This window comes from Triticum dicoccoides, chromosome 7A, assembly GCF_002162155.2.
Source record: "Triticum dicoccoides isolate Atlit2015 ecotype Zavitan chromosome 7A, WEW_v2.0, whole genome shotgun sequence".
NCBI classification, from domain to species: domain Eukaryota; kingdom Viridiplantae; phylum Streptophyta; class Magnoliopsida; order Poales; family Poaceae; genus Triticum; species Triticum dicoccoides.
Genome location: NC_041392.1, coordinates 54970484 through 54989750, shown reverse-complemented (window position 1 = coordinate 54989750; position 19267 = coordinate 54970484). Strand labels below are relative to the sequence as shown.

General features: G+C 43.8%; 1 protein-coding gene across 1 annotated transcript; it reads right to left on the bottom strand.

Moving 5' to 3' along the window:
• Positions 1-8574: 8574 nt before the first annotated feature.
• Positions 8575-11312, bottom strand: LOC119334392 (alcohol-forming fatty acyl-CoA reductase-like). The gene is made up of 10 exons (XM_037606969.1): positions 11129-11312; positions 10919-11022; positions 10608-10807; positions 10405-10505; positions 10123-10315; positions 9872-10033; positions 9711-9792; positions 9200-9466; positions 8978-9105; positions 8575-8890 (listed from the first exon to the last, which is right to left on the bottom strand). Exons 1-10 carry the CDS (start codon positions 11220-11222, stop codon positions 8737-8739), a joined length of 1485 nt encoding a protein of 494 aa, XP_037462866.1. The 5' UTR covers positions 11223-11312; the 3' UTR covers positions 8575-8736.
• Positions 11313-19267: the final 7955 nt, after the last annotated feature.

The window sequence follows — 19267 nt, the reverse complement described above, 5'->3', positions numbered from 1 at the left end:
GAGAGAAAAAACCCGAATCAAGGATCGGGAAAAAGACTCTAGGGCAACCGGTCAACATGACCGGCGGAGGAACCATAGGTACGGGCGGCGCGGCCCCCGGCGGCGTTCATGGAGGCCAACCGTCCCGGAGGCGGCACGCGGGTGCGGAAGTGGCAGCGGCTAGAGTTTAGGATCGATTAGGCTGATACCATGTTAGAGGGGAGAGATGAATTTGATGGAATTGTTCGTTGTATTACTTGAGCCTCGTGGACATATATATATAGGAGTATATGATCAACTTGAAGTACAAGATAAGCCGGAACATATCCTAATCTATCTCGTATTTCCTAACTAAACATAATCTATATCTATATCTATATCTATATCTATATCTATACCTATTAATAAAGCAAGGTGTGTTTCTCCGCTTTTTTCAACCGTTCACCAACGAAAAGATTTTTTCTTTTATCCGAGGTGGTACTAATTTTTTTTTGCTTTCGTGTGCTAGAAAAGAAAAACGGGTTGTCCAGATTTCATACCTGGGCCGGGCGTTGAGCCCCAGTGCAGCAAGGCCACTTATTTTCCTACGCACATAGCTGGCAGAACCCTATTTACCGCACAGAGCGTCAAATAACCAAAGTTTCGCACAAGTCGCCTAATACTGGGCCGGCCAATTTTCGCTTTATCTTGTATTCTGTCTTTTTCTTTCCTAATTATTTTTATGTTTTACCCTTCAAAGTTTAATTTCGTTTTTTTCTTTTCTAATAAATTCGAATTTTCAAAAAACCTCAGAATTTTAGTTTTTGATTCAAGTTATCGATAAATATTCGAATGTCTAAAAAACAATTGTTTTATAAAAGTTCAGAACTTTGTTTTTGTTCTGAAAGTTGTTCAAAATAAAACAAAAGTTCCCAATTTTTCAAAAAATATTTATATTTTATGCAATTATTCAAAATTTCCTATGTTTCTTTGTGCATTTAGAAAAATGTTTTTTTGTGAAATGGTTACGAAATTAAAATAATTTTCTTAATTGAAAAAACATTTTCAAAAACTTTCTGAATGTTCAAAACATGTTACAATTAAAAAAATGTTCACTAATTCAAAAAATGTTCAGTTTATTATAAAAGTTTCATGTTTTCAGAATTTTTTTGTGAATTTAGGAAAATATATTCCAATTTAAAATTTTGCTCATATCTTTTGGGAATATTCAGAATTTTCAAAAACTGTTTGAAATTTCAAAAAAAAGTTCATGTTTCGAAGAATATACGCAAATTCATTCTTATTTTTTATGATTGGTTTAAAAAATTAAAATATGTTTCAAATCTGATGCTACATTATGTTCTTACATATCCGCGCTTGCCATGGGTCAATAGAACGTGTTTGTTCAACTAGCTAACAGCATGTCATCGAGTCTTTGATTTATGCGCTGCAATTAGTAATACATTTGGTTACGCTGTGATAGGAGACGCCGACCAACCCCCACTACTATCAAGATCTCATCGGCCAAACATGACTCACAAGAAGACCGCGGCTCCTAGCTTTGTCGGCCACCACTACGGAGACTATTTTTGGAAGACCCATCATTTCTCTCCCGTTCCTTGTCGTAATAAATATTTCCCGTTGCAACGCACGGGCATATGCGCTAGTACTCAACAATCAGTGAAGGTGTGGTTGCTCGTGCCTTCATGTCTTGGCCACGATGCATGTAAGAGAGGGACCAAGAGTCACAGTGGGGATGGTACTGCGAACTGTACGTGTGTGTTTGCCAAAAAAAAAAACTGTACGTGTGTGCATGCATACACACAGGCCAGCGCTGAGAGAGACCACAACATGCGCACCCCTCAGGTACGCCGTTGAAGGCGAAACCAGCCCAGCAGCAGCCTCATTGGCACCACCACCAGCCCAGCAGCGAACCAACGGTGACGCCTGGCCCAATCGTACGAGGTATCCTTCATCCTTCAATGACGATCGAATAAAAGGTACGATGATGCCCTCCGCTGTGCCGTGCATCGCTCCCCACGCCGCCAGGCAGCCATGAACGCGACGCACGAGCAATTCATCATACTTCCTCGAAGTTAACATGAAGTTGGATTATCTATTTTGAAACAGAAGAAGTAAATATTAAGTTGAAGCAACGACGGGTTCATCTCATTTCAGAGGCCAAGGCGCACACGCAGCCATTGTGGGGTGGGTAGGTATGATGGGCGCGCGCCGTGCGATTAGCGTCGGCTTCATTCGGACTTCAAAGGACTCCGGACGACTCATGTATTGGAGTACTAGATTTAAGGCTGCTTCCAACGTATTGCTGGTTACATGAGGTGCTAATCACATTAATAACTTTAGCAACTAAAGCCCTCAATGCATAGGTGCTTAAGTTATTGGTGCTAAGCATCCTTCATTTAATGATTTTGCAACTAAAATTTTTCATGCATTGATGGGATTTTTTCATTTAAGTGTTTTGTCTAGGTTCTCGTACTTGCATTGTTTCTTTCTGGAGTCATCACACTCACCTCTCTTCTCTTAATTACCTTTCCATATCAGATTTTTTACCTACATGGCAGCCTTAGCACCTGTACAAAATGAAGTATTGGGAGGGGCCTAAACGTCCACTCTCTACACATAAGTTCTTGCATTCAAGATGGTCTGTCTAGGGATGTTCGGTTACAACCCTGAGGAAGAGCTTTTCTCTTCTAATCATGCCTTGAAGTTGGATCACAAATTGACTGATCACCAACATCTTCCATTCAAAGCAGTGTTTGGCTGATCACCTAAAACCACGCAAAAGGGTACAACGGCCACATACAGTGTTTGGCTCATGATTTTGCCTGGGGTGCATTTAAAGCCGTATTATCTCCATAGTACGATTATTACACTCAGACCTCATTCGGTTTGGAGGATTTTCATAGGAAAAACATAGTAACAAGGAGTCTGGAGGAAATTTTCCTATATATGCATTCGGTTTATAAAAAATGTGTACAGGAATTTTGTAAGAATACTATTTATTTCCTGTGTTTTTGGAAAAAACTACACATCCACTCAAAGCTCATTTTACGCATAGGAACGAGGCAAGTCAATTCCTTATAATGACAAGTGCCATCCTATCAAATTCCTATACTACTCCTAATTCCTATGTTTTGATTTTCTCCAAACCAAATGAGCCCTCAGGCAACAATGAGAGGAGGCAGAGGGAAGCTTGAGCGTCTAATTTCACACGCTTGCGTCAGGCAGCTTCGCAAGAGGAAATATCCGAGGCAGGCTATAGGGCAATGGCTCCGGCTAGGTAATCTGGGCCCGGGTAGCAACCAAACATACCCTTAGAGTGAAGTTGACAACGGGATCACAACATGCAGATACATGTAGACTGGATCAAAGAAGATTCAGCAAAGACCAACACCGACTGAATCCCGTGAGATATGAGGAAGTGTATCGGGCAAGAGGAACGCGGACGGGAGAAGATGTCGGGGTGTGTCTCCAATGAATCACGCAGGATTCAGTAGGTGGTTGTCTTTGATGGATCTACTAAGATCCGGTCTTCATTCGTCGATGCTCGTGTGTCTTGAGATTTGATCCTTTCGATCTACACATCTCTTCATGGGTGACGGTTGATGTAATAATGCGTTGGTCCTATAGTGTCTTAGCAAGACTACTTCCCGACTGTCTCCTACAACAAGTCTTCGCTCGCTGGCGGAGGACCCCGGAATCTTGGGCGGCGGCCTGGTCGGTGAGGCGGCGCCGTCTTTCGGCGAGTGGCGCACGCGGGAGGTGTGGGTCGGCCCCCTCGGCTGCTCGGGCAGCGCGGTCCGTGTGGGCAGTGGTCCCGGCACGGCGAGGTTCCCCCTTCTCTGCTCCAGATTTGAAGGACAGGTTCCCCCCCCCCTCTCTGCTCTCCCTCGCTGGATTCGCCTGACTTCGGGCCTCTAGTCGCCGGATCCGGCGCAGGTAGGGTGCTTCCCGAGCTGGTGGTGTTGGACGAGCCTGGGGAAAACCCTTGTTGGTATCCCCAACGTGGCGGCGGCGACGCCCTTCCTGCGTCGTTCTGCTCGTTGGAGTCGCAGCCGTGGGCTCTCCCCCACACCCCGCCCATGCCTCTTGGGTGAAAGCTCAAATCCTGGCTTGGGATGGGTGGTGGCAGCGCCCGGTGCGTCGTTTCCTCCTTGGAGGCGCTGTCTGGGGATGTTTGGTGCTTTGGGGGGTGTGTAGTAGTTGCAGGTGGGTGCCTGGCTTCTGTGGAGTCTGTGGTGTCCCTTCTATGCGGGTTTCAGATCTAGCCACAAGCTGCTCTGCGGTGGCATTTTGCAATGTCCCGGCGGGTTGGTGCCCTCGAGACTGGGCGGAAGGGGATCGGGTTCCCCTTCCCGGCAGTAGCCCAACCTATGCTTTAGCTCTCGGGTGAGTGTGGTTGTGTTCCATTGCTGGCCTGTCTTGAGCCCAACCTATGCTTTAGCACTCGGGTGAGTGTCTCTACACTTTGACGGTACGACGCCTTCGAGCCTTGGCGAGGGGAAGGGATCCCCTTCGGTGTTAGAGAAGGCATGTGTTGTGTCACCTCCAGTTCCTGGTTTCAGTCATGTGCCCGGCCTATTCTGGCGGCTGCTGATCCTCGTGGCTTCTTCCGTAGTCGTTTTAGGGCCTTTGTGTAGTGGGCTTATCCTCAATTAGCTGATCTCCAATGTAATTCCATGTTCGCTGGTTGTAGGTGTAGCGTAGTAAGCTACTCTGCTCTCTTCCTTGTATCCTTTAGCCGTTGCTTTGTTCGTGGTTTGCTCTTGTACTCCTGGCTGGTTGATGGCTTTGTTAATTCAAAGTCGGGCTCCTTTGGATCCTTCGTTCCAAAAAAAAGTCTTGCCCGGCTCCGGCGAGGGAGGCGCGATGACGATGACAGTTAGAGGAGCTTTACCAGACTACCAGAACTAGCATTGCCGTTGGCCGCACCATGATCTTCTTTCCCAAATAAACCAAAGTTTGTTTCATTCCCTTTTGTTCATATGTTCTAGTATTTCTGACACATCATATACTAATCATTCGACCTAAAAATTGTGCCCTTGATAAGTTTTTATCAAAATAATGAAGTGGCATTTTGGAGAAAGTTGCTTATGAAAAACAAATTGAAGATTTTGTTTCAAGGACTGCTAGAAGGATGCATGTTTATGCTGAATAATGTATTAATTTTGAGTTTTTAGAATGGCTAGCTTCTTGAGTATAAATTTTTCTTTTTCTAATTGCCAATGGTTATATTAAGAGCGTAATTTTGGATGTTGAACAGGGCCCCCGTTTTGGGTGTTGAACAGGGCCCCCGTTTTCTCGGGTACGGGCCTGCTCGATACCTTTGGGGAATTGGGGATGCACACGCCAGCGTTGTGAGAAATAGACCACAATGTACGTACGAGTACGACCTGTAAGCCATCCATGAATTGAAGGCCAGACCAGGGTATGGCAGCATCCCGCGATAGCTGCTCCCAATCCTGTCATCCTTCGATCGTACGATGATACCCTCCGCTGTGATGCGCATCCCCAATTCCCCATGCCGCCAACCACAGCGCCAGCCCTGCGTGAACGCGACGCATCATCGCCCGGGCAACGAAGCCGTCGTGTGGGTGGGTGGGTATGATGGGCGCACGCCGTGCGGTTGTGGTCGGATTCGTGTGGACTCCGAAGGCATTGGGCCGTCAGGAACATCTTCAATACTGACTCTTTAACTGGACACCACATCCATTCATGAATCGTTGAAGATTAGTCCGTGTACATTGATATGAGAGTCGGCCATCCAATCATGCCCGCATACTTTTACGAAAATTTTCAAATCTATAATAAAGATTCACCGGAAGTACAAAGCACCTCAAATATAATAAAAATTATATCAAGATCCATGGGCCGCCGAATGACCATTGCCGCCCCCAGAACGAGCCGCGGACGCACCGCTGTCGCCCCTCCCATATCGGAGCCGGCCTGACCTTGTCGATGATAGCCGGAAGTGTTCATCCACGTGCCCCTAAGGACCAGCGCCATGGAGCCGCATTCTTCGCCGTTGAATCCTTCAATCGATCTGAAGAACCTTACATCGTGTACGCACAGCTAGAAACCCTAGCCTCGTCGCCCCAAGGAGCTGGCAGGAATCTACGCCAGAGCTCCGTCTAATCCGTCCCAATGGATGAACTTAAGGAGGATCGGAGCACAAAATACGGACTCGAACAAGGAGCGCCGCCATCCGTGAAAATTCCACCCTTGCGAGGACTAAAACCCTACCTATCTACTAACGGGGTCAATACACTAGGATTCTCCTCCCCACCACCGGCCACCGGAGCGGCAGGCGGAGGGAAGGTGAATCAACTCGCTCACCGACGGAGATCAAGGTGAGGAAGGCTTTCCCAAGTCGCCTTAGGAGAGAGGAAAGAAAAGCCAAAACCAGATATTGGAATCTCCACGCCCGCATACATTTCAAAATGGATTTGAACAAACCAGACAAAATTCATGCAAACCAGATGTGTCGGTGTCGTCCTTATGGGGCGGGGGGCATGCAGAGTTGGCGACATCGTCGGTGCCCCAATCAAATTCCTCTGCGGCCCCGTCAATCTCCTCTAGCATGTCTTCTTTCCCCGCCTGCAGGATGCGGTGCCACCATCACTCGCGGCGGATTTCCCGGACGGCGACATAGGACAGGAGCATCGTCTTTTGCTCATCCACGTCCGTCACGGTGCTCATGCCAGCAATTAGCTCCTTTGCATGTCGGCGCTTGTCAAGGAGGCGCTAGTTGTACATCTGGTCGGCATGCGCCTACCGGAACGCAACCTCCCGCTCGAACACCATGTCGGTGTAGTGTCCCTGAGCATTGCCCATGGTGATGCTAGCCTGGACCGGCGAGGCGGTGGTGTTAGATCGTCTGAGTCGATGCCCTCCGGAGAGCTCGCCGGCAAGCCAGCCTGTATCCGGCTGGCTCCCTAGGCCACCCGGCCAGCTGCAATGCCGGAGAGTTCCGTCTTCTGTTCGAGTTTGAGGCGATGCCGGAGAGTTCCTTCTTTTGAGAGGCCACCCCAAAGAGCTTTGGAGCTCAAGTCCATGGCAGGTGTGGTGCAAAGAGGAGATCGAGAGCAGAGGTCTGGTGTGGTTGTTGCCTGACGTCTAGCCACATTTAAATAGCGGGCGGATGCCAAGCGCCAACCGGCGGGGTGTTTGACTCTGGCCGGTATGAGGAAGGACCTGCGGCGCTCGGGGTGCCAGGGTAGGTTCCTCAGCAGACATGCTAGTTTTATGGAGGTAGGCGGGCGGGCGGACGGATGTGAGAGAATGCACATGCAACGTGTGGCGCTCTCGGCCGGCACGCCACTTCAATGTCGATTCCAGTGAAAGGTCGCATCTACTCTGGTCCGGCATGAATGCGGCGCTGACGCCTTGTAGCGGTGCTGAGCACTTCCTGCGGGAAAGTTCACGGGTAAGGGAGAGGTTTTTGGATGGGCTAGGGTTGTCGGAACAGGGGGTGGTAGCGGTCCGGACGTCCGCAACCCCCGCCCACCCCCGTTTTGCTTCCGCTTTGCCGGAAAAAGGATGTCCGGAACGGCTAGCGGATTGATACAGGATTGAGTTGGATGGTAAAACACGTCTGAACCGCGTGGTCCAAATAGATACAAGCGGTTTGAGAGTCCACGTGGGAGATGCCCTTAATATCTGTCTGCACTATACTACTATAGGTTGTAACAGTTATGTGGGTCCTTTTAATGTTCTCTCTTTTAAGCGTGTGCATTGTACACAAAGGTTGTGCCATTCAAGATGGCCCGCCTAGAGTCTTGGACCCTGTTTGGATCACCATTTTCCTTTTAAATACCCTTCTAAAAAATACACGTTGAGCCCGTCATTTTATTTCCAGCCGAAATTTGCTCAGCCACCAGTATACGTGTAAGTTACACACATCTGTATTAATAACATACTCCTTTTGTTTCATAATGTAAAATATTTTTTAACACTACACTAGTATCAAAAGACGTCTACATTATGAGACAGAGGAAGTAGATTCCAAGCACGGCTTTCGGGGATGTTTGGTTGCAACCTTGAGGAATGTGCCTGAGCTTTTCTTTTGTCTGAGCGTGCCCTGATGTTGTGTCACAAATCGACTGATCATGTACATCTCTTTCAAAGCAGCGTTTGGCCGATAACCTGAAACCACACCAGAAAGAGTACAACCTGCAGATAGAGTTTGGCCCATGATTTTGCTACAAGACAGCAACCAAACAGACCACTAGAGCATTTGTAATAGTTTGTATGTTCAATCGTTGGTAAAAGTGTCCACATCAGCGGGCGAACAGGACATCATACAAGCTCTTTAATATGAGAGATATGTTAAGCGTATGTTAAAATCCAGGCGGGTCCACTAAATGCTGAAGAAATGAACAAGCTTGTCTCGGAGCTTGTGCATTGAGCGTTGCTTCAGGATCATACGATTTCATTCTCTCTCTTCTTTTATTTTACGCCGTGTCATCAAAATAGTCTATGTGACAGTTTTACCAACGGTGATCATACGGCTGTTGGAGATGTCCTGAGAGCAAAGTTGACAGCAAGATCATAACATGCAAACAGTCACACCATGTGATCACTCAGACGCGCCACTTTGAATTGTGATCCCATGCTTTATTAGTGGCGCATCTTAAATATATATGGAACATACACAACTATCTCAACGAAGGTAACACACCCATGAGAGTTGTGTAACAAATAGTACAACAATACATTCAAAGATAGTTATTTAGCTGGTTGGATGAAACTCAATTCTCACGCCAAATAATTGAGCACACCAGGAAAGTGAACCATGTAGAAATAGTCGTCCCAGTTGATTTTCTTGGGATCGAAATCAAAGTAGTATTCTCCTCCATCACTATATTGCTCCATGGCCTTCCTCAGCTTCTCAAGGTTCATGTCATCAAAGCTTCACGACATCAAGGCCGAAAATCGTCTTAGAAAGAACTCTCTTCGATAAAATAAAAGGGCAAAACATTTCGTCTAGGATTCTTACCGCCCTTTGAATAAGGTGTAAGGCGCATAGAGCTCGATCAGATGCATGGCCAATCTGTATTTTCCACTGAGCTCGTTGTAGCGCCCTGAGAAAACACCACATAGCCCTACGTTTACCAGATGAAGGATCTATTGAAGTTCAGTCATAGGACAAACGCATTAGCCTCAGTCTCATCTGCGAAAAAAAAATTACTCCAATTTCAAATCTAAGTATCGGCCGAACCTCAAGAGGGAGCTTGTACTTGATGACCATGTACATGCGGAGCCTTGCAACTGTGCTAAAGAAGCGCATCTCTTTCAGCTGGATGGGCTCGCCGTTCTCCCCTCGCGGCGGGTTGTCTACGAAGTAGCGGTGGGCCGACTCACGGAGAGTCGTGTAGGAGGCCGGGTTGCTCATGGACGATGTCACATGGTAGATGGTCTGTGCTTGTTCCTCTGAGTGCGCCAGCATGGCCACCATCATAGAGTTTACCACCATGTCCCCCGGAATCTGTCCAAACTCGGTTGTGTCTTGTGAGTAGTGAGTCCTAAGTATGTAAGTTCTACTCCCTTCATTTAAGTCTTTTTAGAGATTTCAATATTGACTACATACGGATGTATAAAGACGTAATTTAGAGTGTAGATTCATTCATTTTACCCCGTATGTAGTCCATATTGAAATCTCTAAAAAGACTTGTATTTAGGAACGGGGGAGTATCTCTTTTAAAGTTTTCAATGTGAGGATGCAAACTCACCACGTCCATTATGGTATTGGGGTCTACTAGAAAGAATTTCAAGGCTTGCTTGGCGTAACCCAAGAAAACCGAGTCGATAGTCCTGAAGAAGAAAAATGTAAGCTAATGTCACCAGAAACTGAACAAACAAGATATAGACACAATTTTTTTAATTCCATTACCTGACTCCTTCCATCCATCCAGGCAATGGCTCCTTGAGGATGCTGGTTATGATGCTCGGCCGGATGACGACGACCGGAAGGTCGCCTCGCAGGTGCCCCAGCAGCATCTCGCCCATTGCCTTGGTGAACACATAGGTATTTGGCCACCCGAAATGCCTCGCTCTTGATTCATGTGTAACAGGGAGACGTGTTACTACTGTTGCAGAAAGATGTACACATGCACAATTAATCATTTATGTTTTGTTTCTAACCTCTTGAGGCCAAGTTCCTTCATGGTTTTCCTCTCAGCCTTGTCAGTAGCACAGTTAGCTTTCAGTTCCATCTGGGTATGTTTGATCAGATTTAGCTCAGATTCAATGTCTAAGTGTGTGCCTTCCCGTAGTGTGTCCCCCATCATGAATGGTTTCTCTAGTATTAGTCCCTCTTGTTCACCACATACGTAGGCTGTTCAAGTCAGTTAATCACTTGTCAGAATTTCAGAGTAATAATTCATTGAAAAATATATACAAGTAATATAATCCTCTTTTTCGCACCAGTTGAAACGTGGAGCAGCATTTTTAGTTTGGTGCACTTGTTTGCTAATGCACAGATCTGCTTCGCTCCCAAGACGTTGGTGTCGAACGATACGTCGTATCTGCAAACCGCAACGCTCTTTGATCAAGTATCTAAAAGGGATGTTTTCAAAATTTTCTTTTATTGGTAACGAAATGTATGCTTTCACTTCACAGTTATTAACCTTTCATAGAAATTCGTAGTCGCAGCTCCGTTCACGATGATGTCTACAACCTTGGACACTTCTTTCAGCTTGGCAGTGTCTAGTCCAAAATCCTCATACATGACGTCTCCTGCCAAAGGGCAAACCTTCTCTTCGATGAAATCTTCAAAACCCTTGCCATGCTTTTCTCTGAGAACTTGGAAGATCTCCCTCCCTGTTACCTGCAGACGACGAAACACCGTTTGCAGTTTTTTTGTGTGTTTATATAACTTGAGATGTCTTAAAACTTTCCCATGTTCGGTTTGCTTGTTGAACTGTTAGAAATACTTTACCTCAGTCTGGACCCTCTGCCTTGCCGATTCGTCGTCGGTGGCTCGAACCAAGAGGAAGAGCCTCGTGACATCAGGCTGGATCCTCAGTATCTTCTCCAAGAGCACTATTCAGATGTAGCACGTAAACCATCATCAAGTGACACACACGCAGTGCATGCAGACTCTGAAACAGAAATGGGTGTATGGATCGAGGGCTGGAGGGAGGCACACCTTTTCCAAGGAACCCAGTTGCGCCGGTGATGAGGATATTCTTGCCCCTGAAGTATGCTGCGACCTGAGCAGCATCCATTTCGCTAATCACCATCGGATCCGTCTGCCACAGCTGAGCTCGTGAGATTATGTGACGATGTTTAAGCCCACTTGCAGGCTGTAGGTGGTAGTCTGATAAAGGTATCTTCGTGTTTGATGCCTGTGACGACTTGGCCACGGATTTATAGGGTTCCAGACGGCGGATGGAGCACCTAAATCGTTGCATTATTGTTTTTTATTATAGTTTCGCATTGATGGATGTCCACGGAAATTACAGGCGGAGTCAGGTCACCTATATCGGTGCATTATTGTTTTTTTATAGTTTTTGTTCTGCGGGCAGAAAACCGTTGCTTTCAGCTGGAGCTAATTTATTCCTAATCTCACCAGAAATAGATACTTCCTCCATTTTTTTTATAGTAACTACTCTTTAAGTCCCACGAAATTTCGTCTAGAAAATTTGAAAATTTTAGACAGGTCTGGATTCTGTTAACGTAAATACCTTGTGCCTTGTTTAACCGGCACCCGTGATATTAGGGATTGTAAAATCTGTTAGATTGATCCCATGTGATCCTGACTTGATTTTCAAGTTGTAATCATGTACTACTTTCTTCATTCCTAAATATTTGTCTTTTTAGAGATTTTAAATGAACTACCACATACCTATGTATATAGACATATTTTAGAGTGTAGATTCACTCATTTTGCTCTGTGTGTAGTCACTTGTTGAAATCTCTAGAAAGATAAATGTTTAGGAACGGAGGAGTAGTATATATGAAAGACAAAGCCCAAGTGGCACAGTACGGCTCCAAATCATCTCTCTATTATTCTCTAACTGATTCTCGCTCGAAGGAGTTGTATTATTAAGATGTTTCTCTTTTAGACTAGCCACAGTGGGAGTAACTTCAGCAGTAACATCAAGTACAACTAAGCAGTAACATCATGAGGAGAGAGGTAGTTTGAGTAACTTAGCTAGTTACCGTAACATCACCTGTCCCGATGCACTATGAGTCTATAACTTAATAAATGAAGTTTTGCATGACACCATGAAGCTTTGCATGACACCCACTGCGAAGGTAGTAATATAGCCTAGAAATATGTGTATATTACTAGTGTATGTCACTATGCACTGTGGCTAGTTTATACGCGTTAGTCCCTCCCGTCCTTCCATCCCTCGGGTGGGCTGACGCGAGGCAGCCTCCTCGAGCCGATACGTGGGGCTTGGTGGGCGCGGCGGCTGGTAGTGGCGGTGTGGAGAGCTGATATGTGTCGCGAGGTTGTTGGTCTTGGTGGCTGGCGTACGCGGCAGGCGTAGGCAGGCGCTGCGGTGGCCCTTCGGGCGGGACTGCTACCAGCCTGGTTCTGCTCACGATCGCCTGAGCCCTAGTGGCATACGGTGGCCGGAGGAGGAGCTTCAGACGCGCGGGCTGCTTCAGGCCACATCTGGCCATATTTGGGGCAGGAGTTGGCGTGCCACGCGGGGTGCTGGTGTAGGCCCTTCAGCCGAAAAAGTTTTTTTAACCGGAGCCGGGATATACAGATGCTTGACCCACCGTTCGCTGGAAAAGACTCGTGTCGTCAAGATCCGTGGTGTCTTTCCGCGTATAACTCGTGAAATGCACCCCCACACCCCTGACAGACCACATGCAGCACCACATACACCCCTCACAGCACTCTCTCTACACATGCACTCATTACAAAAGCACTTAGTTCACATGCACTAGTGCAGAATCGAGCAATAGCACCGGTTCGTAAGGCCCTTTAGTGCCGGTTCAGTAACCGGCACTAAATTGTAGGCACTAAAGGCCCCCCCTTTAGTACCGTTCAGCACGAACCGGTGCTAAAGGGCAACCACGTGGCACGAGCCAGCTCCGTGGGCGCGTAGGACATTAGTACCGGTTGGTAACACCAACCGGTACTAAATGTTTGGGTGTGTTTTGGTTTTATTTTTTATTTTTACTTTAATTTTGTGTTTTCAATTTAATTTAGTGATTGTTTTACATTATAATGAGTTGTTAAATCATTAGGTGAATATACCACAGATTAGTTTTACTGGATGCGTGGATCCTAACTAAGTCATCAAGTATATGTCATATCCATATTATATATACTTGATCACCTACTTAAGTGATCGAGGTAATATGGATATGGCATATACTTGATCACTTAGCTAGAATCCATCCAGTTGAAACTAATATGCAGTTTCTTTCATAAATGATATAATAACTCATCATCATCATCATCATATTAATATAAAAACTCTTGCATCATATATATCATCACCAACGGTTTCAATAACAAAGATATCATCGAGTTCAACATGGTAATGATATTATAAGCGTTCATAACACCACAAAAGCAAATCACTCTTTGAGATTAAGTTCAGGACGAAGAACACGGACATGCGAGGACAAGTACTAAGAGCATGAACTAGCTAATTAATCACTCCTGCTGCTCTCTCGTGTAGAATAGCATAGAACATGTATAGCTTTGCTGATTCATCATATTGGAGCATGCAGATGAACATGTCTCCTAATCGTGGGTTGCGCTTCTAATTGCTGCCCCCTAGTACTTCTCTGTGATCGTTCACAATTTTGCTCCAGTCTTTTACTATTAAGCATTCCTCGCTATTAGAAATCCCGAATGCACTAAAGTGCATTGTAGGATATCTTGGCCGTAAGCTAACAATATTCATGGTACCTTTAGTCTCGATCCAATAAGGCACAACATTCATCGGGAGTCCCTGTTAAAGAACATCGTATAGTAACATACTTAGCAATGAAGTTTAGCTTAAAAAAATAATGTATGCAAAAGATGCACTGAGGAGAAATAGTAGAAATCTTACCATCTTTCCTAAATATATGTGACCGTAGTTCAGTACGAACACGATTGGTCGCACGTTTTGAGTACTAACATTTCTAAGTGCAGGAAAGAAATTTGTCTTGACAGCATCAAGATCCTCAAGCCATGAAACATAATGACTTGTCTCGTCGCAGTTTAGTTCAGCCCCGGGACAATGGACGGTTCTGTCTATCAAGCGCCGGACATGTTTGCTTGATTGGAAGTAAGCTGTCAATATAAATTGAGATCTATTAATTATTCAACTGGTTCAAATAATCTCATATCGAAGATATAAATATGGTTGAGAAACTCACATAATGGTAGAACTGGAGGCGTCTGCACATCGACCCAGATGTCTCTATTACCTTCCACTACAAGAAATCTGTTAATACATGATGGATCTAGTCTGTCACAGATTAGTGAAAAACTGTCATGGGTGTCCATCCTTGACGGATTTGAAATCCGTCATGTATATCGCGTCATCATTTAATATCGTACCAGTCATGACGGTTCTTGGCCGTCATGGATCTGCCCCAGGCCCGCCCAGGCCCAAGCCTTTGTGACGGAATAATCCGTCAAGGACTAACGCCACGTAGGATTTTCAATTGACTATTTCAAATGATGTGGCTGCCTACGTGGATACTATTTTTCGTCACGAAATCCGTCATGGATTTAGGCAAAATTTAAAAGGCAGTTTAAATTTGCTTGAGCCCATTAGCCCATTTCTTTTGGCCAAAGTTTGACCCAGTATGTTTTTAACATAATGCGATACACAAATCCTAATGCCAATTTTGGCCCAACAAAAATTATTTGCATGGTGTGAAACATTACAAAGTTTATCACATCCATCTGTACGTATCTACAGCATAGCAGTTTAAAAATATCCTCTACAAAATGATAACATACAACATAGGTTGAGAAAATATACCACACAACAGAGTTATATATGAACCAATACAATCCATTTTACATCAACAGAGCACATAAACTATTGAGTCTGTTGTTATTCAGGCTCTTGCCGTCGACGCTCTTGATGGCAACTATCATGCTGTGGATGATTGTGATGGGCAGCACCAAGTAGCACTCTATCCAATATTACCTAGCATATTTACAAAAATATTAGATATTTAGAGATATGAATGGATGGTAGAAATAAGAAAATTGCAACAAAAATAAAAAATGAATTACATGATGTCCAGAATTCCTAAATCTTATAGTGCCTATAGATGGAGTATAAAACAAGAGTAAACATGTGGTTTCTTAAAATTAAGACAAAAAAAGTGTGTCAAATGAAATTCAAATGACAAAGTGAAAAAATACACATCACAGAGCTCCAAGTACTATAGCAGCAGTAGTTGAGGCCATATAAACCCGCCAACGAAATGGCATATCACTAACAAACAATATCCCCCCATGATGTGTAAACTTGTTGACACATGAACATTTGAAGTTTATGTCATCCGGGTCGACGAGCAGCGGCAATGTTTATGTTGCAACTACACCTCAAAGGGCTAAGAAATAGTAAACAATACTTGCCTGCCAAGTGAACTTCAAATGGCATGGAAAATTTCACCAAAGAATATGATACAGTTTCCTTGAGAGATCTCCCACACTTAGTTTTATTCATGGAACATTAAGCTATGTATTTTTTATTAGATGAAAAATCAAAATTTGTAATGTAATGGACTATGAAACTTGAAAATACTTGATAAACAATGAAATAATAGATAGGGAAGTGCAACTTGAAATGATCATGCATCGTTTATATTCATTCGGGATATACAGAAAAGCTTTTCTGTCATAAACCCATTGATTTTATTATCCTGTTACTTCTGTGCATAACAATTTTATATGCTGCCCACTTGACCAACATAGTACTACTATTTATAAGGAAAAACAATAATGAAACGAAATGAACCAGTATATATTTATACAAGGTGGCAGTAGTAGGACGCATTGCTCCCACTTCACGAATCAGACTACAAATTTAGTCTGATGCACGGATATATAGGTACGTTCAGACTACAAATTTGAAGTAGGAGCAAGGCTTGCACGAACCAGTATATATTTATACAAAGTGGCAGCAGTAGGAACAAGGCTTGCACGAATCAGACTACAAATTTAGTCTATATATATCTTAAAAATTACTTCACGTTAATGAAGGTACAAGCTGAATCAGAACACATGTAAAAGTAATCACTGATATAGGTACAGATGCTGAAACCTTCCAGGACACAAGCAAGAAGATAAATTGGATTTTTTTATGTAACTTCAAGGTCTAGAAATGCACAAAGATATTCATTGGTGGACATTGTGAAGGCAATACTATCTTTTGTCCAAATTTATGAAATGAATAATCTGATCGTGTTAGGTAGTTGTCAAGCATGTCTTACCATCAACGTTGTGTGCATTTAGGCATTCTAGTTGTCCTATATTTATGCCAGATACTGGACTGTAACTTCGACCAATTTTTCCAACATAACCGGTGTGCTCTCTGCTCTCTGCGCTATCTTACTCCCTTTCACTTCCAAAAATATCAGAATAAGTGAGGATGGATATACAGTTGTTTCCAACATTCAGTTCGTTCACAACCATGTTTGTAAGGCAACAAAAACAAAGATATATTTTGTATGCCCATAGTTTTACCCAAGTTTCAGCCATGAGATAAAGTTCCTCCCTAAAAACCAGCTAAGGCCTTGTACAACTTACTACAACTGGATCAAAGAAGCACACGATCTCACTTTAAGGAAGAGACAGAATAACTTATCTCAGATGACCCAGACATGCAGAGCCGAGTAGTGGGCGCATGTCCAACGCTTCAGTCCATGCATGTTAGGCCGCGGTCGGGGTTAGCGGAACCCACTGTTGTTCCACGCCGCCATCAGGGAGGAAGAAGCAAAGGCCAGAGGTTGGCCGCACCGCTGCGATCCAGTATGTGTGCGTGAGATGTATGCCAATCAATCAAAGAAACTTGTTAGATACACACAGGAAAAAATCTGATCATGTTTCAGTGGTTTGTCATGTCATGTTCAGATTCAGAATAAGCTAATAGAACCCAGCACAGCAAGAAACTAAACTTGCTTATGGAAATATCTCCTTAAGTTAAAGTGTTAACCATCAAGATTTTTTAACATTTGTGAAGCACATCTATACATTGAGAAAGTAAGATTAATAGCAAATCGAATGGCAAGAAATGAAAACAAGTACAACTCTAGCAGTCTACCGATATGGCGCTCTCGTTGCATTGAAATTTTATTCAGATGTTTCAAAATACCATTTTTTTGTCCTGTGTGCAGATATTTCTTTTGGGGGCATTCAATTTTGCTCCAAAGACACCGACTAACCTAGACTGAAATGTTTGCCTACTCAGTTTCAGATGATCCTCTCAACCTGTTCTATTCTATTCTAGCTGTAGAATTAGGTAGCCACAGACCAAAATCAATGAAGATACTGATTCGTGGAAATTATCTTGGGGTAAAAGACGAACTGACCAAGAAGCTATGAGATTAGTCCAAAGAAAAAATAAAAAGAACAAGAACAAGTGGATCTTGAGTTTCGGTGTATGGGGCGGGCGGGAGATCAGACCTCATGGACGAGGAAGGAAACGGCGATGCCGTTGTGCTGCTCCCTCTACTGAGCCATGCCGTAGGCCACCGCACGGCCACTCCGCTCCGACAAGCCGTCGTCGGGTTTGACCTCCATGCTGGATCAGCACAAAAGTTTGCAAAGGTAAGAGGTCCGCCTGAACTGAATTGGATTTAGTTCGATTCTTTGCTGCAAAAGATAGTAGATGTGCTAGTGCGTCCTTACCAGCAGATGGAGGAAGAATCATGGGAGCCGATCCAGATCCAGTACAGAGAGGGACGGGAATTTCCTCCACTTCCAGGCGTGCTCTGGTTGGTTCCGGTGGACGAGCAGGAGCTGGATGACGGGCAGGAGCAGCACGGCGGTCGTGCAAAGGAGGAGGTTACGGTGATGCGGTGTGGGCAGGGCAGGAAGTCGCTAACTAGAGAGGGCCAAGCTGGGGGCAGCGGCAGAGGAGGAGAAACATTGGGAGTGTCTCTAGGGTTAGGTTTTATATACGGGGAATGGTTTAGGGCTTCAGGCGGGCTTAGGTGGGCTTGCGGGCTGTACCAGTCTGTCCATGACGGTTTCCAAATCTGTCACCGCAAATCCGTCATGTATTAACACATTTCTTGTAGTGTTCAATATCATCTTCCGGACGAATATCGAAGGTGATAACCATATCAGGCTCAAATGCATAAGCCTTGCATAGTGCTTGCTAAGTTTTGCATTCAAAATAGGTGTATGTGTCTGCATTGTATAATTTGACGTTGAAGGTATAACCATGCCCGGTCTTCAAGTAAACTCTTTTTACCTCCATAGTTTCGTTAGGACTGAAACCTATCTTATCCAAGATAAAAATTCTTGCATGGCAGGGGATACACTAGTAGAATAGTGAAAAATTAAAATTAAAAGTTGAAGCAAATGAAGCATAAGTCATGCTTAATTACGAAAAAAGATTTGTCGTTGTGACTTACTGTATCCACTTCAAAGTTCTCATCCAGCTTGATGCTGAAGCGTCTATCATCAACTAGAAAATTTCTGCCGCATAAGCCGCGCTGGTCTTCGCAGTATTCGCACATAATGAAATCGTGTTCGTCGTTAGACGACATTCCTATGTTCATAGGTGAAACATTAAACACTTATTAGTTCTATTAATTCAACTAATTCTGTTAATTCAACTAGTTCAACTAATTAATTGAACTAATTCAACTAAGCACTTACGAAAAACATACCTAATTAATTGAACTAATTCAACTAACTAGTTCAACTAATTAATTCAACTAATTCAACTAAACTAGTTCTATTAATTTTCTTACTAAAAATAAGGTAGCTAGTTCTATATAATAAAATGTTAATTAGATAATGAAATCTCATATAACTAAATTAAATATATATCTAACATATAATTTATATCTAATTCATCTAACATTTGACATTAATATCTAACATATGTTCATATATAGGTGAAACATTAAACACTTACTAGTTCTATTAATTCAACTAAATAAACTAGTTCTATTAATTCAACTAAGCATTTACTAAAAATAAACTAGTTCTATTAATTTCTTACTAAAATAAAGTAGGTAGTTCTATATAATAATATTTTGATTAGATCATCAAATCTCATATACCTAAATTTTCTTAATAAAAATAAACTTGTTCTATTAATTTTCATACTAAAAATAAACTAGTTAT

Excerpts from the sequence above, each read along its gene's own strand:
- LOC119334392 (XM_037606969.1), bottom strand. The coding sequence starts at position 11,222 with ATGGTGATTAGCGAAATGGATGCTGCTCAGGTCGCAGCATACTTCAGG. Across the intron at positions 10,034-10,122 it reads AAGGAACTTGGCCTCAAGAG|AGCGAGGCATTTCGGGTGGC; the intron begins GTTAGAAACAAA and ends ACATGAATCAAG. Across the intron at positions 9,467-9,710 it reads CCAATACCATAATGGACGTG|ATTCCGGGGGACATGGTGGT; the intron begins GTGAGTTTGCAT and ends GAGTTTGGACAG.